Raw genomic sequence first — 26,487 nt, forward strand, 5'->3', positions numbered from 1 at the left:
CCCCCCCGTTCCCTGTCCCTTGCCTGCCCCCCCCCCACCAGGCCGAGGGAGAGCTGTGAGCTCCACATGCAGCCAAACACTGGGGCGCTGCTCTGCGGGGGAGGAGGGAGCGGGGGAGGGGGCGGGACTCTGGCTGCTAGAGGCCCCAGTGGCTGCGAGCGGCTTTCAATCAGGCCCAGCCGTCCAATCAGCCGCGCCGCACTCTGCATGAGGGGAAGGGGGAAATCCCGGACATTTCTACCTTATTAGAAATCCCCCCCCCCGGACGGCCATTTAAAGCTGAAAAAGCCGGACATGTCCGGGGAAACCCGGACGGATGGTAACCCTAGTAAAGAGTAAGCGGTTCTTCAAATGTGGCACTTCACAGGCCTTCTTTTTCCTCTTTTTACAAACCAGCTGGTCATAGAAGCAAAGGGAAACGTCTCAAGGTCAATCACTGATTAAATGAGCAACTTTTAGTAAGAGTGTTTTTAAGATGTGTTGTAGAAAAATTCTGGGCCTAAACTTAACTGAACCAGGTAGGCCTATATTTTGGGCCTGGGCCTGAACATTTGTCAAGTTGAACTGAAGAAAGGGTTTTTTTTTGGAGAAACAGGGACTTTTGGAGACAGCGTAAAGGAAAAGAACAAAAGAGGAACTACCTGTAGTCACAAGGCTGGTGATTCATAACTGCCCACTGTTAGTCTGTAGGGAAGCATGTAACCGCAAAGGGCAAATTGAGAAAAACAGGAAAGTTTGCTATGCTGTATTCTCTTTTAAGGATATTGTATTCCATTTATGGCTCTAATGCTGATAAGAAAGTGTGTATTAATAATTGTGGTTTTGTCCTATATAAGCTGCTGGATTTTATCTGTCGGGCGGGTGTTCGGCTGCCTTAGCTGACCCCCCCATGCAGGCATGTTTGGTTAATCAATAAAGGAGCCTCAGGCTGGCTGATCCAAAATCTACCGTGTGGTCGATTTTCCACAACAGATGCAAATATTTATGGGAGAGAGAAAGACTCACTGATATTTGGTATTTACCTCAGACTTCTCCGGATTAGTTTAATATTCAATAGCAGCCAGCCTCTCATCGGCTCCAGGAAGTGGCCAGCCCGGGTCAATGTTTAACTGGGCTCACCAAATCTGGATTTAGGAAGGAAAGGCTTGGGGAGGAATAGCCATGGAAACTGGCTTCCCAGACACCCTATCAGCTGTGTGTGTGTGTGTATGGTCAGGCAGACCGTGAAAGTTGCCCTGGAGGGAACCTGGGAGTTTTACAAACAGGCGTTGCCTTCAAAGGGAGCCCAAGACACAGATCAGTGCTGTGGTCAAGTCCAGGAACTACTGCACATAGACTTTTTGTTCTTTGAATGTTGTAACTCGGTAAAATGGGCCTGAGCTACTCCAGGGCTCATCATAAGGTGACAAAAGTGGCACCAGTGCAAACCAAAGAGGAGGTGCCTACTTCTCCTTGCACTGCTGCGGTGTGTGGATTTCACAGTACCCTGGAAGAGAGACGTTTATGCTCCTTTGCAGCCATGGAGGAGAGAAATCCAGTGTTTCAAAGGCAGCTTCCACCCCTAAGAGAAACTCTGTATGGCAGATGCTCCACAGGTAACCTGTCCATGGATAAGCGACTGCCCTTTCTAGGGTGCTTGGATTGGCTGATTATTTGTTCTTCGTGTTCTCTGTTGCCAAATAGATATATGGCTCAGCAGAAAATCATTGCATTTTAACTAAGACAAATGGTAGAAAGCTGAAGGTTTCTCAAATGCAGGGGTGTGTGTGTGTGTGTGTGTGTGTGTGTGTGTTATTCTAGGCATGTGTCTGTTTCTGACACTTCCTGTATATTACAGCATTGGGGGTGGGGGGGAATAATTTTTTTCAGCTTGTTTTAGAAAACTGTCTCAATTGTTTATTTAAATCTCAAACAGCCCAGATCATGCAATCCTTGATTGTGAGAGTCATCTTTACACATGTTTCAGAGTGGCAGCCGTGTTAGTCTGTATCCGCAAAAAGAACAGGAGTACTTGTGGCACCTTAGAGACTAACAAATTTATTTGAGCATAAGCTTCCATGGGCTACAGCCCACTTCATTGGATGCATCCTGCATGATGCATCCAATGAAGTGGGCTGTAGCCCACGAAAGCTTATGCTCAAATAAATTTGTTAGTCTCTAAGGTGCCACAAGGACTCCTATCCTTACACATGAAAGTAGTCCCATTGATCTTGACTTCAATGGGACTAGATGTGGAAGAGTTATAGGACAGGTCCTGAGGCGTACTTCTGGAGCAACCCCTTAATATGTTACCATACATCTCTACTATGTGTACATAGTTATGTGATCCACACACAGCCCTGGGTTAAACCCAAAGAATTATTCACAGTTTGGACAAGATGCTGAACTGATGTAAATCAGAGCAGTAACAATAATAATATCAAGCCCTTATCTAGCATTTTTCATCAGTAGATCTCACTGCACTTTACCAAAGAAGCTGAGAATCATTATGGAGCTCAGCTGATTTAGACCCAGCTGAGGACCGAGACCAGAGTACGCAACACCGGAGTGGAACTGGAAACATTGCTTTGAATAACCAAGTAATACAACTCCAAGGGAACCACCCTACTGTTTTTTACATAGATACGTCTCCTTTGGCGTCAGTGGGATTATTCAGATGAGTAAATGGATGCAGGATTAGGCCCTAGCGTGTTTCTAACAGGAAGACACTGGTGTAATGTGGCTTAGCGGGGTTGGATATTTCCCCCCTTCCATGTTACATGCAGATAGTTACGCTAAGAGCATGAGAGGCAATGTACCACTACCCTGATAGCAGTCACATTTCAGGAGCAGAACGGGTCTAGGAATGAATACAGATCGGCTCTGGATATGCAGCATGACATTTGGAGTGTTTTATGACAGCAACAGGACTTAAATAACTGCTCCGTTCAGCAAAGAGCTAACCATTGGGTATTTAGCAAGTTCATTTACCAAAAGTCCTCTCTGGCAGGGCCATAGTCCATTACACGTGCTGTTTTGGACAATAAGAGTGTATCACATTTGAATGACGAATTAGCTGGCGCCACTGTCTAAACAAACCAATGTCTGTTACACAAAATGCTTTATTTCGTTCACGGGGATTCATTTCAGCGTGTGTTAAGTTAAACTTTCTAAGAGCACGGGAGGTATCTTCGTTATTGAAGAGCAAAGGAGAAAACAAACAGTAGAATTTCTTAAATTTAGGCCGGGGCTTCGTATTACAGTCATGCACCAGGGTCCCATCCCAGATCAGGGCCCTGGTGTGCTAGGCATTGTACAGACCCTTGAGTCAACCACTGCCCTAAGCTGCCTACAATCTAAATAGACTTTGATTGTAAATTCTTTGGGGGCAGAGACCCTATTTCTGTCCTGAGCTTGTACAGTACCTAGCATAATGGGGTCCTGATTCATGATTGGCACTCCTAGGTGCTACCTAGGCGACAGGGGATGGATCACCTGATGATTGCCTGTTCTGTTCATTCCCTCTGAAGCACTTGGCACTGTCCACTGTCGGAAGACAGGATACTGGGCTAGATGGACCTTTGGTCTGACCCAATATGGCCGTTTTTATGTACCTCAAGCCAAATAAATGATTAATAAAGGTGGGAGTGGAATGAGAGTCATACAAAGGCGAAATGACTTACCCAAGTTCACGCAGCAGGTCAGCTCAATATCAGATCTGGAAGAGAACTCAGGTCCTCCTGAGTCCCATGCCGCTAACCCATCCACTGCATCTAAGTCCTAAGCTTATGCGGCATCTAATATTTTAATAACTCACTGTCTTTGTATTTCTACTTCACAATCAGAAATTGTTTAGGCACTAACTAGCCCTATGGATTTAAGAACAGTGGCTTCTAAACAGTAGAGTTTCGCAATCTTGAGTTATAAGCTGCTTTTTCCCCTATATGCTTAATGGCTGCTAAATATTTTCTTTGAAAAGTCAACTATTTGGGACTTTTTCTACTAAAACGTGAAATGTATTCAGAGCAGCAAATGTCTCTAGTTCCTTACTTGTTAAATAGTTGATTAAAGCTTAATTCTGTGTTCAATAATTAAACATTGTATGTGTGTCCAGTAGAGTCGAGTGAGTCTTTTAATCAGATGAATTCATCCTCTCTATCAGACATGGAAGATCTGTGAGCAGATCAATTGTCTCTAATGTATTTGTTCTTCATAATAATCAATAAGCCTCCTTGAGATTTTTCCTCTGTGGATTGAACACAGACCCTTTTCAGCGAGCTTTTTCTTTTCACTGGTGGGGGCTGATTTAATTCCAGCTGAAGTCAATGGAAGATTCCCTATACCTTCACTGGGAGTGGGATAAAGCCCTAACTTGGTGGTGACTGGCCAAGTAAATCAGATGGCTTTGTTTCTAGTCCCTGACTGAGCGTAGAAGCCAAGCGCAGATACTCAAACATGTCCATTTAAACTTCTGTTTTCCCCAATACTGGTGCATGTGATTTTCCATATTTATCCGTGCCAGTAATACACCTCTACCCCGATATAACGCGACCCGATATAACACGAATTTGGATATAATGCGGTAAAGCAGTGCTCCGGAGGGGCGGGGCTGCGCAGTCCGGCAGATCAAAGCAAGTTCGATATAACGTGGTTTCACCTATAACGCGGTAAGATTTTTTGGCTCCCGAGGACAGCGTTATATCGAGGTAGAGGTGTAGCTGATAGCAGGAATGTCTGTGGAAAGCAAAGGACGTGAGCATGGATAAAGGGAATTCATTGACAGTTTTGAGCAAGTATTCAGGGAAGAGTTTTTGCTGATAGTCACTCAGTTCTGGTGTCCAGTGGACGCATTTTTTCCCCATGTGCTGATGTATTTTGGGAGATGGGCTACGGTAGGTCATGTTACACTATAACTAGAAGGTCATGAAGCTTTTGCGTAATAAAGCCTAATAGTTAATGATCAATTTGCGATTGTATTAAAACTGTGATTGGCCTCTTCTCCTTCTCTGTTCCTTTAAGTGCCCAGACCCATTTCTTTTGACATCATGATGGAAACAGGAGAAACCAGTATTATTAAACAGCATCCACCTCGAAGACTCCAAGTAAGATGAATTTAAAAGGCTACCTAAGGAGTTACTTGGATTTAATGGGAACATCCCATTTTAATTGTAAACATGCCTGGGTATGTCTTGTTTTTTCTGTACTCAGCTATAGTAAAGCCATCAGAATGAACTATATTGGTAAGAAATTATAGCGCTGCTGGTCATTATTTCTAACTCAAAATTATTTAAATGAAGGTATTTTGTGAAGAGAGTAGGTTGGATTTACACTAGTGTCACTCCATTTACATCAGTGGCCTTAATCCTGATTCACACCGTGTAAAAGGGAAGCAGTCAAAGGGAATGCCAAACAGCCTGACTATATAAAAAGATGCTTCCTTTGTCTGTCTGTCTGTCTACCTGTCCTTCCGCAAGTCTGCGCACTGCGGCCCTCTATTGGACGGGCCGTCAGAGCTGCTAGAGTGTGAGAGATCAAGTCTCCTCCTAGTAGAGGAGCCAGAGTGAATAGAAGCCCAATGCTACCCACTATGTGCCTTTTTCTAGCTCTTTTCTTAAATGGCCTCCATCATTGTAGTATCTGGGCACTGCCCGGTCATTAATGGACTTTATCCTCACAATACTCTGTGAGGCAGCCCTGTTTGACAGGTGTGGAACTGAGCCACCAAAGACTGGGCAGCTTGCCTATGGCCAGACAGGAAATCTGTGCCAGAACTGGGCATTGTAACCAGCTCTCCCCAGATCCACACTAGTGCCTTAGCCACAGGTCCAGCCTTCCTGCCTTCCACACGTTGCCTAACTAGAGATTCGTGCAAATGCTAGAACTGCTCTGAATGGCGAAAAGTTCTTTTCGATGGAGGTAAGGAAGGTGCAGCGCTGCTGTTAAATTCAATTTTATACCAGGCCAAGTGCAGCTTCCAATGTAGACAGCTAAGAAGAGCTGTTAAATTCTGCATTTCTGCCATCGACTAGCCGAGCACCGACTCCGTGTGTTGTTCGGTTGCTAGCTTGATTAAATCTTTATATCAAACTGCAAAATATTTTGCCTTTTGAAGCGCACGCTGGTTTTGGTAGTTGATGGTAAACAGTGAGATACTCAAGACACTTATTTTTATTACGTGGGCCTCAATCCCAAACCACCGTGGAACTTTACTCAGGTGAGTCATCCCATTACAGTGTTATTATCAAGTCAATGGGACAGCATGTGTAAGTCGAGATATTCATAGATTTGAAGGCCCATTAGATCATCTGGTCTGACCTCCTGTGTATCACAGTCCTGTACATCTCACCCAGCTACCCCGGCATTGAGCCCATAATTTGGGTTTGGCTAAAGCATGTCTTCCAGAAAGGCATCTAGAAACAGGCCATGCAATTAGCATTTACCTAGAACTATTCGACCTGCAGCACTGCTCATCTGTCTCTTTAGAGATCCACTGACCTTGTATCCCCAGGAGAGATCAGAGATTATGAGCCAGCTATGACACAATATCACCTTTGTGAGCTGGCTAGGGGGACTCCCCTGCTGGCAGAGAACTGGGGTAACTGCTCCACATCACCCCCTCCCATAGGTAGAGTGGAGTAGGTGGGTGTAGCTGCAGTGTCTCTGTGCTCTGGTAATCCCTAGGTACCAGAATGGTCGCTTGGGTTCATAGACAGTGGGGTCCTATTTAGAGCAGCTCTGAGGTGGCTCTAAGTTGCACCAGGCAACTGGCCCCTGGCACCCCCAAGGTTAGGGAGTAGGCCCCATTCGAGTCCTGCACTGAGCATACGTCAACTTCTGTATGCAGACTCCACCCCGTACGCTATGGGCAACATCACTGCCAAAGGTTGGCATGTTTGTAAACTGTGAAGGACCTTTCCCTTAAAGTGACAACAGTCATGCTCTGGAGCCAGGCTACCCACAAACAGATAGCTTTGTGGATGGCCCAAGAGCATTTGATTCATTCAGACTTTAAGTGCCTGATAAATTTCCCTCCTTAGCTTCCCCTCCTTCTCGCCCCGTGAAAGACAGACTTTGAATAGGATCAGCCTTAGGGAAAATGGCGCCCTGGGCTAATTTGTATTTTGGCACCCCTGGCCCCTGGTCCCTGGGCTCCCCACCCATTCCCCCAGGCCCCAACTGTCTCCCCGGGCCCCTCACCTATCCCCCCATTGCTCCTAGGCCCCACTGCCTTCCCCCCATTGCCCCGAGCTCCCTTCTGTGGCCTCACACCCCAGGCCTGTCCTGCTTCTTGCCTCTTGACTACAGCACCCCCCTGACCACAGCACCTTGGGTGGTCACCCATGCATAAGGCCAGCCCTGACTTAAAGAAGTATAACAGTTTCCTAACAAAATCCTCTTTTCACTTGAGCAGTTTCTAGCAGGCTAGGCTGGGATAGCTCAGTGGTTTGAGCATTGGTTTGCTAAACCCAGAGTTGTGAGCTCAATCCTTGAGGGAGCCACTTAGGGATCTGGGGCAAAAATCTGTCTGGGGATTGGTCCTACTCTGAGCAGGGGGTTGGACTCGATGACCTGCTGAGGTCCCTTCCAACCCTGATATTCTATGATGATAGGCTTCAATGAGTACCTAGTGGCAGCTGAATTTGGCCATAAAATCCCTGCCCTGTCAATAACTCTGATGATTATTTCAGCCCTCTATTTAGAGGCATGACTGTGAGCTGGAGGGAGAGTGGAGATAGAGAAGGGAAAATACCCAGTCTGAGTGCAAGATCCAGCCATCTAATGGTAACAGAGAGTTTTACAGAGTTGAACAATTAGGAACATAAGCACGGCCAGACTGGATAAGACCCCCGGTCCATCTTGTCCAGTGCCCTGTATCTGACAGTGGTCAGCACCAGGTGCTTCAGTGGAAGGTGCAAGAACTCCACAGAAGGCAGATGCGGCACAGCCTGCCCCCATTAGATCAGAATGATACTTAATGTAAGGGGCAGATTATGCTTAAGAGCATCGGAGCCTTCCCAAAAATGAGGGGGGTGGGGGAGTGGGGGCCTGTCCTTCCTCTTCCCCTGAGGCCCTGCCCCTCCCTCCAGAAGCCCCTCCTCTTACCCCGGAGGCCCCGCTCCTGGCCAAGCTGGGGTGGGGTGGCACCAAAAGCAGACCCCTCCCGTGTCCCCGCCCCCCGGACCTGCTGCCTAGGGCAGGTGGAGGGACTCAGGCTCCCCAGAGCTGCCAGCTTTGCTCTTACCAAGGCCAGGATGTGGCTCCGAGCTGCCCCCCACCCCCGGCAGGAGCCGGGTCGGGGACAGAGCCGCGCAGGCAGCTGTAGGGAGCTGGTGTGGAGTCACGGACTTCCACCTTCACCAGCCCTGGGCTGGGCGGGCAGCCTGGGGCAGGGGGGGGAAGGGTCCACGTGGCTCCCACAACTTCCCGGGCTCCCTGGCCAGGCTCCACCAGCTGCCTGCTGGCCTGGCTGGGGGGTGGGTACTGAGGAGGAAGGGGGTGGGCTCTGCCCTGGAGAAAAGTGGATGGGTCAGGCCCATCCACTTTCAAAATTGGGATGGGCCTGGCCCCCCGTTCCGGCGCTGCTGATTATGCTATCTCTGCCTGCTGCAGGGTTCTTAACACCTTCCTCAGAAGTAGCGGCCATATTGGGAGCATGGGTCTGATGCAGTAAGTGTAAAAACAATATGACCGTTGATTAGCATATGACTTTTGTCAATAGTGTTTATTACTTAGAGATTTTATTATCCCCCCCCCTCCACCCCAATGCTTGTTCTAATGCCACTAGATACTGCCATCAAAATAGAACAGCAGTGTCCTTTCCGGGTCAAACATTTTCAGTAATACATAACAAAACGGAGAAATAAGATTCTCCCTTTTCAAGAGGTATTAGAAGATTCCAACTATGGGCTGGGTCCTGAGGAGCAGTCTGTGAAATTTACAAAGGTGCAAGAAGAGATCAGATTTCCTTCCACTCAGCAAACGTGAACTTTAAAGCCTGAACCTTCTCCTTCCTCTGGGCCATAGTAGGCTCCGCTAATAGATTAGTGAGTTTATCTGCCTGCCGCTAGCAACATTATATTCACTGTTTTGGTGGCACTGGTGAAAGATTTACAGCCTGGACTATTATTGGTAGTTAGACAAGGTGGGCGAGGTAATATCTTATATTGAACCAACTTCTGTTGGTGAGAGAGACAAGCTTTCGAGCCACATAGAGCTCAGCTTCAGGTCTGACCTGAAGAAGAGCTGTGTGGCTCAAAAGCGTGTCTCTCTCACCAACAGAAGCTGGTCCAATAAAATATATTAGAGCGGCAAGGGGTGCAAGGTAATATCCGGGGACCGACACCGCTGCAACTACACTGCATACTGTAATTTGGGGGTTAGTTGCTGCCATCTAGTGTCATCTCTTAGATTAGTACAACTTCAGATTAGTTTTTCAGGCACTAAAGAAAATAGTGTCAATGGCGACACGAGGGGTAGGGAAGAAAAACAAAAAAAACACAGGAAACTTTTTTATTAGGACAAGTTTGTGAGAGGCGGGATTGCCCTCTGGTTGAGGCACTGGCTTGAGATTTAGGAGACCTGGGCTCGGTTCCTGGCTCTTTGTGATCATTGGTAAGTCATCGTAGGCCCAGATCCTCCAAGGTACCTAACTCACAGCTTGGGCTTAGGCCCCAATTCAGAAATGCACTTAAGCACATGCTTCAGGTCATCCTCGTGTTGGATAATATTTAAGCACGTGCATAATTACTGTCCTGAATACACATGGTGGCCTTAATCTCTCTGGCCTAGATCCTTAAAGGTTCCCATTGACGCGTGTCAGGAGCACCATGAGAGTCACAGAAAGGGACCTCTGCCATATACCATAGGAGGCTCAGAGGTTTATAGCGGCACTGCCACTGGTTTTAGGATGAACTACCAAGTGTAGGAAGAATATTATTTGAAAGCAGAAATGACCATTACAATCACGTCTACAGGGCTGAGCCGAAGCCCATTGAAAACAATGGAGATTTTCCCATTGACTGCTGTGGGCTTGGAATTGGGTCCTAAGTGTCTTTGTTAGGTTGGACGGAGCCAAACACCCCCCCCCCAACCCGCTACAATGCCAGTGAAAAGCATCATGGACTCAACTCTGAATTTTCCGGTTTGCTTTAAGTGATAACCTTTTTATGATTAAGTTACTGTCTTTATTTCTTTGCAAATCAAGAAGTCCTTGCACTGATTCATTATATCTGGCTAAAGTACAGTCACAATTTAGGGCGTGTTCATACGCCTGGAAGTTAATGTCCATCATTAAGCATGAGTCCAGTCTTCTTCCCATTGAAGTCATTGACAAAATGCCTACTGGCTTTTATGGGAGCAGGATTGGGACCCCAATGCCACAAACAGGTACCAGAGCAATAAAACCTCTATTACCCCTCTGCAGTTTTGCCCATTTTAAGCAGGTCTCTTAATTCCTTCAAAAGAAACTCCATGCTCAGCTGTCGGTAAAGGGATCTGCAGTTTTTAACCTTGATGGCAGATATCATTTCAAACACAACTGTATGGCATTTAGCTTTAATAAAAGATCTGAGACAAAAGTTGCTTGGAAACTTTCCATCAATAGAAATTTTGATGGGAAAAAGACGTCCTGGAGAAATTTTCTGGTCAGTGCTATTAAGAAATAAAAAGTGTGCTTTCATGTGAATAAAATGATCCTGACGAAGGGCCTGATTTTCCCTCCCTCCCTCCCCTCGAATAATACCTTACACCATGAGAAGTCCCACTGAATAAGGTACTACTGGACATAACATTAGAAGAGAAGCAGCGTGTATGACAGATATTGTAATTTCCCACCATATCATTGGGAGATCTTCCTGTATTAAATTTGTGTGTCATTGTGGGCCAGGGATTGTCTAATTCCATGGGGGAGCATTGCCACAACCCACCTAGAGCTAAGAATATGTTGGGGATAATTAGGCAAATTCACTCAGTGTATGACACCTCCATAGAGCTATCATGTAAACTGGTTCAATCTGGATTCTCCAGAGACCAACAGACAAAGAAAGGACTTTGGGATAAATAGCCTGAGTTGAAAGGAACTCATGGCCATTTTTCAATGGACAGGAATTTCTGTCCAGCAGGGGCCCCAATCCTTCCTAGGAGGGGTTGGAAGGACCTTAGCCTCCTGAGGCCCCATGAGACTGATGGGTGACCTCAGGTAAGATGTTAGCATTTGTATAGGAATTCTGTTTTTAATGTTTTCTCTGTAGTGTTTACCCCTTAAGAATAAATGTGCTTGCCAAGAAAGAGCTGTGTGGAAACTCCTAGCTGGGGGCAATTACGCTGTTCATCGCCTCTGAAGAAAAAGAAAAGCACAACACAGAGTGTCTAAGCCATCTGGCTTGCTGGGGATATCACAGTGTAGGCAGGGAACCATGCAGCCTGGTAAAACCCTGCTCAGCAGGGAGAGAGGGGTGGGTCTCTGCCCAAGAGAGGTTACAGCTGGGAGCCTAGAGTGGAACATGGAGGGGAATATAGGTGGAGGAGCCCTGAACTGTGACAGCATGGTCTAGCAGATAGGGCCATAGACTAGGACTCAGGACAGTAGGCATCTACTCTTGGCTCTGCCACTGATCTGCTGCATCACCTTGGGCAAGTCACTTCACCGCTCTATGCCTCAGTTTCCCTTGACGCCCTACATCTGTTTCAACTGTAAGCTCTTTGAGGCAGGGATTGTCTCTTGCTATGTGTACATACAACATCTAGCATACTAAGGCACCAATTTCGGCTGGTGCCTCTAGGCGCTACAGTGATACAAATACATGGTAATAAGAACAATCAATCTGAAAAGAAGCACACATCTTTAAAGTTTAGCTTGTGTTAAACGCTAACTCAGGTGTTTCTCCTCAGTTCTGGCAACTCATACTATGGCCCTCCATGAATAAATGCCAACAGATGCTGAGATCCAAAGAGATCTTGGAGTATTTATTAAGCATACTGCTCTTTCGTGCCTATTCTGGGCCTATGAGCTGTGGAAAAATGTCGAGACCGTTTAATGTCTGGCTTTTGTGTTTTATGATCGCATGGCATGAGGAACGCTGACTGTTAGAAATATTGGACTTGCAGAAGCTGGAACCCGCTGACCTTCCACAAGTAATCACTTCTGAAAAGCTCCTCAGCCAGCAGGAAGGGGCAGCAGCCCGAAAAGCAAAGGTGGGTGTCCCCCGCAATACAGGTAAAACTGGCACAGTCGCACCTTGACCTTGCACCGCACGCTGGGAAATTCAAGTAGCCCACAGCTTTCCAGACATGTGCTTTGATCATTTACAGAGCTTGCTCTAAAGCCCACTGAAGTCAGTGCGAGTCTTCCACTGACTTCAATGGGCTTTAGATCAAGTCCATAGTCAGCCACTTCCCACCAGGCGTGCTGTGCCCGTCTTTCTCCATAGTCACTTAGGAGAGGTCTCATTTTAAGGCCAAATAGTCTTCTCTATTACGCTCACATGACCCCATCAAAGCCGACGTGGTTGCACCCGCGCAAATGAGAACAGACCGTGTGGTTGTTTATCCCAGGCGTTCTCAGCTTCGGCTAGCTGAGCGCTGCACTGGTGAGCAGACTGACTACAACAATGTGTATATGGGAGGGGAGGGGAGGGGAGGGGAGGGGAAAAAAGTTTGACCAGCTGTTTTGGGAAGTTGCCTGGGGCTGGAGTGTTCCATTTAGGGCTGGATCCTGGTTAAATCGAAGTCAAAAGTAAACTTCCTTTGGACTCTGGGGGGGAGTAGTTTTAGGCCTCTTACAGGTGCAAAATAAGAGATTGCGGCTTCCCTCATCTTTAAGTTTGAGCAGCCTGGCAGATGGGATCTAGGGTGACCAGACAGCGAATGTGAAAAATCGGGACAGGAGGTGGGGGAGGTAATAGGAGCCTATATAAGAAAAAGACCCAGAAATCAGGACTCTCCCTATAAAATCGGGACATCTGGTCACCCTAGATCTAGCTAAAGCAACTGCAGTCTAGCATCGGTAAGCTAAGGGGTCAAAACAACATTCACTAATATTGAGTCCCTCTGTTAGTGAATATTCAATGTGAGACATTTACGGCTCAGATCCTCAGAGGTAGCTAGGTGCCTCTCTCTCATTGATTTCATCAGGAGTTAGACACCAAAAGTATTTAGGTGGTCTGGGTGTTGGGGCCTGATTTTCAGCAATTGGCTTCCAGCAGCAGGCAAACCACATTCTCTGTATGCGGCAATTGTCCTCACGGTGCGTTGGTGACATTGCACTGGATTTTACAGCTGTTAGCGTTCCTTTGGTTTTAACCGCTGAACCCGCTTTTTCCTCATTGACTTTGATGAGTGCAGCCGATGCTCAGCACCTTTGAAAAAAATCAGCTGTCTCCAGGTGAGCATCCAAAAATGTGCCTCATAGGAATTGCAGCTTTCCGCTTGTGACTTAATATACTGCTCTGTAAAACTCAGAGCTATAGCACAAACTCTAGTGGTATTTATCTATCAGAGCAAGAGGACAGTGAGAATGCAGGATTGTCAACCCCAGTCACTCAAAAATGATGAGCCAGCCCCCCCACCCCCCCAAAAACCATGAGATTTTTAAAATCTCATTATTTAAAAGTCAGTAATGTGGGAGTTCTTCTAATTTTTCACCAGCTGTTGGCCAATTTGGGAGTCACATTTTTAAACTTCTCTGCAACCAGAAGGGCCAGAAACTGTTTGGGTTGGATTTTTTTTTTTTAATTTAAACTGAGATTTTTAAGTAATAACCTGATCCCAAGAGTTGGAGCTTTAAGAAAAACGCCAAATATTGAGAGACGTGCAATAAAATTGAGAGAGTTGGCAACAGACCTCTGTATCTGGTAAGTGGCCTCTTCACGCATTGAAAGGCATGGGGTTGGATTTTAAAGCTGTGAGCTGGTGAGTTTGTTTCAAGCATTGCATTTTTTTTTTTAATACTGTGCAAGGAGCTGGAGAAGCGCGTGCAAACTGCAAAATATACGTCTGGAAGACGACAGCACTTACACAAGCTGCAGATGTTAGAAATGAACCGCAAGCGAGAAGAGGTAAAGCTGCAATCTTGGTGGGTTTTGAAGGTGTTTGAAAGAGGGAACTGGAATGATAAAATCCATGCGTGGGTTCAGCGAGGCTGAAGTCAGCCAGTAGGTCTGGTGGTCCAGCTGCTGTTGCATCTGGATTCAGCTCAGGAAGGGAGATGCTCAGACTCATTTCTCCACCTGGCTGGAGTCTATATTACCAGCCTTTGTCTTCATTGTCTCTCTTGTGGCTTCCCCTTTGTCCTCATCTTTGTGGTTGCCATTGTGCCACCCAATACTCAACTGGAAAAGGGAAATGAATGATTTTCTGATGACATCCACTCCATGTACTGAATCACAGAGACAATGGGAGCTGGCACCTGGCCTTAGAAACCATCCATGGTGCCTGAAGAGCAGTTCTCTGGGCCACGTTCTCCTCTGTTATTGACTCCAGTGGGATTGGATTGATGTAACTAATTATTTGACCTTCAGTATGTGTGTCTGCTGATGCTTTAGAGAACAAAAGCCTTGTGTTCATCTCAGAACTTAAACTGTGTCTCTCTGCCAGTAGGGAGCCTGCTGGCTTAAGTGTATTGTGTCCCCCACTAGTTGTCCCCTTAATGTTAAGGGCCCGCTGTGGTAGCAGCTGCTAGAGTTATCCAATGGCTCAAGTGATAGTGGCGTATGAAGTGGTGGAGATCTCACGTTCAGTCCTGCCTGGTGGATGTTGTTTTATATGCCCTTTTCCTCCCTCTCCTCAAGGCAGAGTCAGGCCTTATGAGAGCCAGTGTTTCCAGCACTGGACAGAGTGAGGAGACCTGGGTTTTATTCCTAGCTCTGCTGGATGACCTTGGGCACATGCTCTCCGTTTCCCATCTGTAAAATGGGGATAATGAGACTTTGTAAAGCATTTCAAGACCTTCAGAAGAAAGGTGCTAGACAAGAGCTTGGTATTCTGTATTTTTCTTTAATTACATGGTGGGAACGAGGCCAAGAATATCAGTACTGGGTGGGGGGGGGGAGCACAGATCTTAGTATTTTTATTCAGCTGGTCACTGGACTCAGATAACAGTTGAATCTAATATCTGTTATTTCCTGGAAAAACTGAGCAATTATTCCTGATTTGGAATATTAGCCCTCGCTTGACCACTGTCTGTGGATGACCTGAGTATGACGGGTTCCCCCCCTAGGGTGCCACCTGAAACTGGGGTATCACTGAGCCCAGCTGGTGGGTCAGCAAGCTCAGTGATACCCCGGTTCCAGGTGGTACCCCGGGGGGAACCCATCGCACTGAGAACTCAGGCAAATTTGCGATCTGATGGGGCCCAATTCTGCAAACTTGTATTTGAGCTCATAAAGTTATTCAAGTGCCTATTTGTTTGCAGAATTAGATCGTTAGCCTAAAGCTATGCTGAGTTTAGACGTTAAACCCTTGGAAAACAGTTACCTATTTACTCCTCTGTTGCTCATACAGATGAATCATTTACAAAGCCAGGAGGAACTGAAGAGAAGTCTCCACAGGGAGGAAAAAATCAACAAACAAAAAACGAGGGAGCTCAAGGCTGAGAAAGTCCTCGAAAATCTTCAGAGAAACAATTGCTCTGAAGGTGAAGACCTTGTCCCCATTGAGCATGATCAAACTTTTAATGGAGACCAGGGTACGTAGAGTCATTTTCCCATGAGATGAAAACTTATTTGATGCTTGGAAGTTTCTCATTTTAAGCAAGCCAGTGACTGGTGGCCCTAAACCAGAGGTGGGCAAACTTTTTGGCCTGAGGGCCACATCGGGGTATGGAAATTGTATGGCGGGCCATGAATGCTAACAAAATTGGGGGTAGGGGTGCGGGAGGGCGGTGAGAGCTCTGGCTGGGGGTGCGGGCTCTGGGGTGGGGCCAGAAATGAGGAGTTCAGTGTGTGTGTGGGGGGGCTCCAGGTTGGGGGGGTGTGGGGGGGTGAGGGGTTTGGGGTGCAGGAGGGTGCTCCGGACTGGGACCAATGGTTTGGAGGGCAAGAGGGGGATCAGGGATGGGGCAGGCTGTTGGGGCATGGAGGGGGTGAGGGCTCTGGCTGGGGGTGGGGCTGGGGATGAGGGGCTTGGGGTACAAGAGGGGGCTCTGGGCTGGGACCGAGGGGTTCAGAGGGTGGGAGGGGGATCAGGGCTGTGGCAGGGGATTGGGGCACGGGGTGGGCTCAGGGGTGCAGGCTCCAGGCTGCGCTTACTGCAAGCAGCTCCTGGAAGCATGTCCCCCCTCCGGCTCCGAGGGGCGGCCAGGCGGCTCTGTGATCTGCCCCATCCGCAGGCGCCACCACTGCAGCTCCCATTGCCTGGGAACCGTGGCCAATGGGAGCTGCAGGGGCGGTGCCTGCGGACGGGGCAACGCACAGAGCCGCCTGGCCATGCCTCCACGTACTACGTAGGAGCCGGACGGGGGTCATGCCGGCTGCTTCCTGGGAGCCTCACAGAGCAGGGCAAGCCCCCGACCCCGCTCCCTGTCTGGAGTGCCGGAGTAGGGCAAACCCCTGACCCCGCTCTCTGGCGGGAGCTGAGGGCCGGATTAAATGGCCCGATGGGCCGTAGTTTGCCCACCCCTGCCTTAAACCCCTGCAGCTGTTCAGTCTCCTGGAATGCATCCTACATGTCGTAAAGATGGAGTTCAGAATGGCCTCCAGGAAGCAGAATTAAATATGGCAGCATTGCAATAAGTCGGGGAGCCTCATAGGGAGGAATCTCTGTACCTTCTTAGTTAATGGCTTCTGAGTATGTTAGAGCAACCACAACTATGGGCCCAAGTTTAGGACCTATTTAGCTCTCTGTGCCTGGCCTCCTCTTTCACATACGCAGGGAAAAGCAGCTCTGCAGTCCGCTGCTGGTTCTCTCCGGCCAGGTCACTTATAGCTCCCCCCGTAGCCCCTTTGGGGTAACAAAAAGTCCAACAAACAATCTCAAGCCATCTCTTCGGCCTGAGTTCTGAAACAGTATTTGTTTCACCTCTGGTCCCTGGGGTCTTTGCACCCCTTTCTCCAGTGGCTGGTGGGGCGCCCAGGTCCTCCAGCAACTTTTTTGGGTTCAAAAAAGAACTAGATAAATTCATGGAGGATATGTTTGCCGGAAGCTGGGAATGAGCGACAGGGGATGGATCACTTGATCATTACCTGTTCTGTTCATTCCTTCTGGGGCACCTGGCATTGGCCACTATCAGAAGACAGGATACTGGGCTAGATAGACCTGTGGTCTGACCCAGTATGGCCGTTCTTATGTTCTCCCTCTTCCCTGAGCTCCAGCCCAGGGCCCTTTGAGAAATTAAATGCAACAAGGAGACAGACATGGGGCCTGATCCTGTACCTGTTTGGGGCAGGCTTTTCCAGCTCTCTGGACTTTCTCTGCCCCATGCTGACTGGCTGTTTGCTTCAACCTTCCCCCTCCTCCTCTGTGTCACCCCACGCCTGCCCCTCTTACCCTCCTCTCCCCTGCCCCCCTCACCCACTTCCCTCACTGTCTCCTCTCCCTTCCCTTTTCTGTCCATTTAGCTGATCCTCTCCTAAATATATGCACATAAAGGAAACAAAATGAGAGAACCCCACATGGAACTGACTTGACATTTTCTGCCATCACATTGTTCACTCTACTCGTGTGTCCTATCCCTTCCCCAGCCTCTGGCTGTCTATATGGTAATCTCTTTGGGGCAGTGGCTGTCTCTTTGTTGTGTTTGTGCAGCACCTAGCACAATGCGGTCCGGGTCCATGCCTAGGGCTCCTAGGCTCTGTGATAATACGAGTACCAAACAGTTGCTCTTTGCTAGTGTAACATTGACAGACCCCGGTCGGTGGCAGGCAGGATCGAACTGGGGACCTCTGGTGCTTAGTGCATGAGCTCTACCGCATGAGCTAAAAACCAACGGGCTGTTAGCTAAGGCTGTAGAGCAGACTCATTTAATCTCTCTCTTTAAGTGACCTCAGATGGGACAGAACACCACACCCAGGACATGTGTGGGTTACACTAGGTCTCTGGATCCTCTCGATGGTGCAGTGAAGCAATCAGAACACCCAAAGCTTGTCCGTCTAACAATACGACTGGGGTAACAGAAAGGCCAACAAACAATAGTCCTGTGGCCTCAAGCTGAGTCTTTGGGTCCAAGTCCCGACTCAACAGTCCTTCCACCCTTGGCCTCGGGGTCTATACACCACCTTTTCCGGTAGCTGGTAGAGGAACCCAGGCCTGCCCTCTCCTCTGGGTTCCAGTCCAGGGACCCTATAGACAGCAGGCAAAAGCCATCTACCTGTGGGTTGGCTTTCACTCAGCCCCACTTCAGGAGTCTCCTTCCCCTCTGCTGCTCAATCCCCTCAAGGCTAGTCCCAAGGTGTGAACTCTCTCCTGAAGCTCTTCTCTCCAGTTGAGCTCCCCCAGTCATTTGTGCAAACCCTCTCACAGGGTGTCCAATCATTAGCCAAGGCTACCTGATCGCCAGCCAGTTAGGATTAGCCGGAACGGTAGCCAATCATTGAGCATCGCAGGCAAGGGTGAGTCGGAGTCTCCTTAAGGGGCCAGCCAGCCTGTGACATTACCTTGTACATCAACACTGGCCTTCTCTTGCTCCCAGTCTGAGCCTGAGCCACACAGCTCTCTTGGCAAAGGCTTCAATTTGCGCAAGAGGCGTTTGGAAAGCTGCCAGCACCCACTGGATTACCAGTGATTGGTTGCCTCTGGCCCATGTACATGGGTAGTTGGCCACCCTTGCCAGCTACAACCCCTTCTCGCTGACTCATCTAACCTCTCCCAGAGTAGTTTCTTCAGCAGCTGCCTTCTTTCCCCTGGCTCCATTGGTGAACGTGGCAGAACCACGTGTTTGGCGCTCTGGATGGCACACAGCAGCATAACTCTGGTCTTTGTACAAGACCAGCAGGCTGGGCCCATGTGAAGAGAGAATCCAAGATACACACAGATTGAGGCGGGGAACAGAAAGCTCATGGCCAGAACGGTATGTGTAACATGTAATGCTTTTGCTTCCTTAGCCTCGCTGGGGAAGAGAAAGGAGCAAAAGCAGTGATAAGTTAGACTTCTAGGAAAACCTTATGGGCATAACCAAAAAAAACGGGGCTTCCAGAAATTCTGCTTATATTTTCAATGCCATAGTTGTCCAAATTTCAAACAAGTCTGTCCAGTTTGCACTCATGTCTCCTTAGCAATGGGATGGCGTCACGGGGCGCAGTCCTCATCGCTAGACTGGTGCCTCCTCCTGGTCATGCTGGGGATTAGCTCAAGGCCAACACTCACATCGGCACTCTGTCTCTGCTCCCGCCTACGGCTCCTCTCTCAGCTCCCAGAACCGTAGCATCCTCTTTGCAACTCAGCCCTCCAGTGAGGTCATCATCTCTGTTTCTGCCTTCTTGGGGGGAGAAAGGGAGGGGGCAACGTGCATATCACTGTCCTATTGCCCAGCCACTTTCCCAGTGGCGAGAGTTGGGGGGGGGTGTAGAAAACCTGGGCTTGCCCACCCACTACTCCGGGCTCCAACCCAGCGACTTTGTAAATAGCAGCCTCTTGCTCCTCCTCTGTAACCTCTGTCAATGCGGCTCTGTTTCCCTGGGCCACTTCCCCATGGCCCCAGCACCTTCTTCGCCCTCACCTCAGGGCACTCAGCAGCTCAGTCCTAGGAGGCAGTCACGGCTCTGTCCAAGATGCTTCTAGTTCTCTCAGTCCTCCAGGGACGCAGGCCTTACTCCCTGGGCTCCTAGCAGCAACTGATCCTACTTTACTCTGCAGCGCCCTTTTTATCTGAGCCTGCCGGGCCTGGATTGGTTGCTCCCTGCAATTCCCTCCCTGATTGGCTGTGTTTCACGCAGCCTCTCTGGATCCCTTGGAGGACTCACCTCCATTGCTTCTTCCGGGACAGGGCATGAGAAACCCCTGCTATGCCTGTGTGGGGTAGGCACCCCATCACAGATGGGTATAGCTTTTGGTGTGTAGGTGAGTGAGGGTCTCTGTGGATGAAATTTATCTGTCTGTAGCGTTGGAGTGCCAAGGCCCAGGCTCCACTTTCATCCTACGTGAGCCCTCAACACAGGCTTCTGCTGGCCACCTGCACAGGGCTGAATTTCACCTTTAGCCTCATGCCCTGGATGAAAGTGAGGGTGAATCTGAGATCAGATTCAGGCCCACTAGCTCTAGGGGAAGATGGTGAAGAACCCCAAAGACTCAGGAGTGTTGCTGGACCAGAGAGGAAGGGGAGTCACAACTGAATACGGCTGGCAAAAGATATTTTAATTAAATAGCTGCACTAAAGCCACCTTCAAAAGGCAACCTGTTGTCCTAAAGAAACCCTTTAAAGTGCACCCTGTGGTTTCTGGTACACTTTGGTTAAACATTTAATTACAGGCTATTTCTACTAGATGCCCAGTTTTTACTGCTTGGTTGGATGGCCACGCAAGGCACATTCTACTGTATAGGCATATTCATGGGGAACAGAGATCACTGCATTCACAGGTCATGCCAGGACCACATTGCTCAGGGAGTGCGCTGAAAATAACACAAGCTGCCATTCGGCTAGCTAGGAGAGTACAACCTGCCTCCTGATGGAATACCCTGAACTAGGCCCTTGCGACTGAAGGGTCTGGAGTCAGCCAGGGACAGCAAAACAAAATCCGGCTAACCCTGAAGTGATGCTGTTCCACAGAGAGGCCTTTGATACTGAGGAGCGTCTGACTCCTTTTGATGAAGAGTTTGTACGGACGGCTCTGCTCAGTCCATGTGCGTAGTACTCAATGGAGCAGTGACTCCGCCATAGCCTACCTGTCAGGATGCACTGTAGTCAGCCGTTGATTACGCTACACAGATGGTACAGCCCTAGCAATTAATACAAATTCACAGTGGAGCGGGCTCCTGTCCCCTCTAATTCATTTGATGAAGAACTCGTTCGGAATTGCTTCTCTGAACCCTTTAACTCTGTTCACATTTTTTTTCACACTACTCAAGGGCCTGATTCAGATCTCACTGCTGTAAAGTCAAGGCTGCAAAAAAGCTGAAAATGTCTCAGCTATTAAAAAATGGGCAGTTAGAGACTGCATCTGCCAGTGACAATTGAACCTGCTGATATTCTGAACCAAAAGAGCTCTCAGCCATGCCTGTAGCTGTTTTTCTCGCTTCACACTGACTCAACAGACATTCTAGGCTTCAGATTCATGTTTGGGGTTATTGGGTATGCTGCGTGGGCTGTTGTGTTGAGCAAGTTGTGCTGGGAGATTTGTGTTTATTTCTACAGGCAGAGAGTGAGGGGGTTGTGCTGCAGGGAAGGGCTGTGTGTGTTTCGGGTTATTGTGTGTCCTAGTTGTGTTGTCGTGTGGGTGGTCGTGCTGCTTTATGTTTGGGAGGTTGTGCTGGGAAATTTGTGTTCTTTAATGCAGGTGGCAGTTGGGTCCACAGGTGCGCAGCTGGGCCAAGTACTCTCTTCTCTGTGCAGGCTCCCTCATACAACCAATGAAATTGTGCCATGCAAATTAGCTGTAGAGTCAGGGTGGTGATTGGTTGCATTACCTCTGATATCACAATGGTCTAGGATGCTTGACGTAGTGTAGGTACATGCCTTGCTGTAGCTGTACACAGTACGGGTGTAATTCATAAAGTCAAAATGGTTGAAAACTTAAATATTGGATGGTAACGGACGGCGAATCCCAGTAATGATTGAACTTGGTGATACTCTGAACAAAAAGAGCTCTCAGCCATGCCTACGGCTGTGTCCATCGCTTCACACTGACTCAATAGATATTGTAGACTTCAGAGGGAGACACAGAGAGACATTCCAGGGATGTTATTACCTCTTTTACCACTTAGACAGTGCTTTCCATCTGAGATACCTTACAAGAACGGGCGGACGGGCCTGCAGTTAGGACATTTGTCTAGCACTTGGGACACCTGGTGTCAATTCCCTGCTCTGCGACAGACTTCCTGTGTGCCCTTGGGTATGCCACTTAGTCTCTGTGCCTCAGTTCCCCATCTGTAAAATGGGGGGAAAACACTTCACAACCTCACAAAGGTGTTGTGAGGATAAACACATTAAAGATTGTGAGGTGCTCAGACACTATCATAATGGGGTGGGGGGCATATAAATACCTTTGATAGGCAGACATGATTGCTGGCAATAGAACCCAGGAGTCCTGACTCCCAGCCTTATGCTCCAACTACTAAACTATGCTGCCTCTTATCACACCATATATTTAATCATTATGCACCTACAAATATAGAGCTCAACCCTGCCTGGTGTTCAACACTCTGGCCTGACCCTGCAAAGTACATAAGAACTTGGTCTTGACTTCATTGCAGCCAGTCATGTGCATGAAGTTAAGCACGTACTTAACTATTTTGCTGGATCAGGGCCGCGTGCTCCACAGCTTTTGGGACCAATTCACACCACTTATAAAAAAAGGGTTTTGGGAATGAACAAACGTTGTACATAAAAGTATAAAATCTCCCCCCTTTATGACTAAACATAAAAACAATATTTGGTTTAAAATTTGGAAACAGCAGAATAAATAGAGGTGGGTGAAATTTTTTGGTCAAAACTTTTCAAAGAAAAATGCAGATTCGGCGACATTGAAATATTTTGTAAATTCATGTCGATTTGCTGAATCGTTCATTTAAAATATTCTGAAAACATCAGACCATTTCATTTGGTCATTTTCAACTTTTTGATTTTTCGGTTCAAAATGACTTTTCATTTCAAATTTTCCTTTAATTTTATTTTTTTAAAAATCCAAAAAACAATTTAAAATGGTTGAAATCAAAATGAAATGTTTTGATTTTGTTGAGACAAAAGGTTTCATGTGTCTGGAATAAAAAAAATGCAACATTTTAATTCACCAACATATTTTTTTTTAATTTTGTTTTCAGTCTGACCTGAAACATTTTGTTAAAATTTTTCAAAATTGCAATGAACCAAAAAATCTATTATTCAACCAGGTCTAATAATAAACATGGCATTCTAGTACTGGAGTTATTCCAGAATGTATCTGTTGTGTCTTGTGCTCTTTACACCAGTGGTTCTCAAACTAGGGCCACCGCTTGTTCAGGGAAAGCCCCTGGTGGCCCGGGCCGGTTTGTTTACCTGCCGTGTCCGCAGGTTCGGCTGATCGCGGCTCCCACGGCTGCGGTTCGCTGCTCCAGGGCAATGGGGGCTGCGGGAAGCAGTGTGGGCCAAGAGATCGGCCGAACCTGCGGACGCGGCAGGTAAACAAACCGGCCCGGGCCACCAGGGGCTTTCCCTGAACAAGTGGCGGCCCTAGTTTGAGAACCACTGCTTTACACAACAACACTATAAAGAAAGCACAATGGGCACATTTGGATTCAAATAATCATTTTTACTAAATATTTATGAACATTCAGAACCTAATTACATACAGATGGCTACATTAGCTGGTTTCTGATGGCTTCTTGAACATAAACATGGTGAGCACCATTAGAAGGCTCAGAAACTATTTAAAGGGACATTATCCTTTTCCTATATGCTACAGCATCTAACACTTACAGTCTGAGAATTTTTTTTACATAAGGAGAGAAAAGAAAAACAATAGTTTGCTTAGCACAAATTTTGGAATTGGGCCCTGGGTTCCTCTGATGCGATTCCACAGTAAGCCCTTGATAAATCCTCTGCAATGGGGTGTGCAACCCAGAATAATTAAGAAGATGGTTTTCTTGTTTTTAGGAAATACATGGGATGGAGAATTCTTGGAGCGACACGAGATGGCTGAATCCTATCCCAGCCAGAGCAGTAAAGTGGAAATGTGGTTCGTAAAGCATCAGGAGGCACAAGATCTATTTTGGGACAGCTCTAGCACTGACTCGGATGACTGGAAAAGAGAAGAGAGAAAGCTGGGTCGCAGACCTGCACTAGTGAGAACCAAGACGGAGAGAATCCCTCTGTTTGATGAGTTCTTTGATAAGGAATTCTAACGGCAAACGATCCGGGTGGGACTGGAGTCATGCACTGAAAAAACTCAGTTCTCGGATTATGCTTTAAACCCACTGGAGGGATAGACTGACGCTGTTAAGAATTACTTCTCTTGTGAAGTAAATAGAGTTTGTGCAAGTATGAAGAAATACAAAGGAACACTGCAGATACGGATATAACCAACCCATTTATCTTTGCAGGTTTTGAAGGGCCACTATTGTGAAGGTGCATCTGCTTTGTGGAAAAATATAATGAGAAATTCAGGGGTATATACAACAATATATTGGAACTGAAATTATTTATCATGCAGCTGTTTTAATGCAGCTAAGATGGGGGCACATAGGGGGATGCCATTGAACAAGAAATAAAGGGTAAGACTAGTCCTACAGCTCTGAGACACGCAAAATGCCCATTGATTTTGGCAGGAGTTTTGTGTGAGTTTGGATTGTAGGATCAGATGACCCGACTTTCAGGAGAATTACTCCCTTCTCTTGTCTCATCCCCCTGCTCACCTTATTACCTTTGCTCTGCTCTCTTTTAAGACCCTCTTTGGGGGAGAAACACCTTCAAGGTAGCTCATAGAGCCTAGCCTGGCACAGCCTCACCCTTTTGTCCTATTGACATTTACGAGTACCTAAGCACACACACAAGAGGAATTGTGGAACTAACAAAACACATGCCTTACCTTGCCATTCAGTCACACTTTGACCTCTCCGTCCTCTTGTCGGTATGTCATCGAATTAGCTCAAGATCTGCAAGTGACCTTTGGCTGGATTCTGACTGCACTTATACCAGCATAACTTAGTTGACTTCACTAGAACTACTCCTGATTTGTAAAGATATCAGAGCACAGTTGGGCCGGTTGCCACCATCTGTCTATAAAGAACCTAGCAACAAATAGTAAATAAAGATAATCGATCTTAAACCCACATTCCCTTCCCTCAATTTTTGACCTCTTTTATCCTTCAAATTAGGACATTTATTGTCTATATACTTAGACAGCCCCATCATTGTAATGCTGAGCAACTCACAAACATTAATGAATTTAGCTCACGACATCCTTGTTAGGTAGCTCAGTATGACAATTCCCATTTTACAGATGCGGACTCAGATATAGAAATATTATGGTTGGGATTTTCATAGGAGCCTGGGGGAGTTAGATACCCACCGCCAACTGTATTTCATTGGGATTTGGGTCTTTAACTCCCTTATGCTCTTTTCAAACTCCCAGCCTAAGTGGCTTGCCCAGGATCAGAAAGTCTGTAGCGGAGACTAGATTTGAATCCAGATATCCAGTTCAGAGTCTCAACTGCAGGCTTGTACTTCCTTATCCCCTCTATCCATGCATGTAACTGCCATGTAATGAGTCGGACTAGATTGTCACAATGGTCCCTTCTGGCCTTATAATCTATGAATTTTTGCATCTCTGCCTGCTTCAACCATGAGAAAATAACTGACACTGTCCCAAAAGTTCAGACTAGGTACAGTGATTGCATGACAAAACCCCTACAAAGCAAACGGAAACCAAAATCAAATCAAATGTTAAAATAAAACAAAAAAGAGATTAATTTTGAGAAGATGACAATGTAAACAGTAAAGGTAGCTAATGACTAATGACTGTTTTACTTGGATTCTATGTTTTAAAAAAAATATCTCTGTGAACGCTTTCCAGATCTCACTTAATAACCATGGATAGGAAAGTATTGTGAAAGCTTTATTGGGTAGAGAAAAAAGTCAGCGGTTTAATGGGATGGAACAATTCACCTGGCACTAGACTATACACCTGTCCTCTAAATGATTCCACATATTTCCGTCTTGTGTTCCCATCTGTCAACAATTAAGCTATAATTGGTGGAAATGGAATTTATCCTAGACAAGTGCTGATTAGTTTAGCGATAGTTGGGTTGCAAGCGTGTGGAAACACTGCACACGGATAAGAATATGTGGAATAATCAGCCCTTTTCACATGTTTTATGGGAGGAAAAGATATGTAACATTCATGAATCAAAATTATTACGTATGACATACACTTAGCTATGGAAAAAATGTTTGCTGTTTTTCTTGCAGGTCAGAGTTCTTTGATGCCAATCATGACCATTTTCAAATGTATTGATTTATTCTAAATAATTGTAACCTTTACAGAGGCAGACTGCAACTCATTTTTACTCTGATACTTTCTAACACTGGAAATTAAAATGCTTTCCTTTCTGTTAATCCTGGAATTTAGAGTCTCCTACACACACACACACACACACACACACACATACACACCAGCTGTATCTCCACAAAAGAATTTTGATTGTAGTGGTTATCTTTGGAGAGCCACAGATTTCAGATGGTTGCTACCTTCCTATAATTTTAAAGGTATGTCATTATGATTGGATATTTATACTGGGTGAAATTCACCCCATAGAGAGGGGTAAATTTCTCCTAGTAAGAACATCCACACACAATACCAGTACATAACGCTGGCCAATTTTGCCTTCTATTTGGCAAACCCTGATTCATTATAATTCTAATGCAACAGAAACCCTCATATCTGCTTT

At 46.9% G+C, this 26,487-nt stretch overlaps 1 protein-coding gene across 1 annotated transcript; it reads left to right on the forward strand.

Moving 5' to 3' along the window:
- Positions 1-1,278: 1,278 nt before the first annotated feature.
- Positions 1,279-26,122, forward strand: CCDC198 (coiled-coil domain containing 198). Its single transcript, XM_026654305.2, has 6 exons — positions 1,279-1,595; positions 4,999-5,081; positions 12,085-12,171; positions 13,935-14,033; positions 15,478-15,661; positions 23,696-26,122. The coding sequence occupies exons 1-6, from the start codon at positions 1,370-1,372 to the stop codon at positions 23,941-23,943; spliced, it is 927 nt and encodes a 308-aa protein (XP_026510090.1). The 5' UTR covers positions 1,279-1,369; the 3' UTR covers positions 23,944-26,122.
- Positions 26,123-26,487: the final 365 nt, after the last annotated feature.

Source organism: Terrapene carolina, unplaced genomic scaffold (assembly GCF_002925995.2).
Source record: "Terrapene carolina triunguis isolate 2854851 unplaced genomic scaffold, T_m_triunguis-2.0 Scaffold189, whole genome shotgun sequence".
Classification (NCBI taxonomy): domain Eukaryota; kingdom Metazoa; phylum Chordata; order Testudines; family Emydidae; genus Terrapene; species Terrapene triunguis.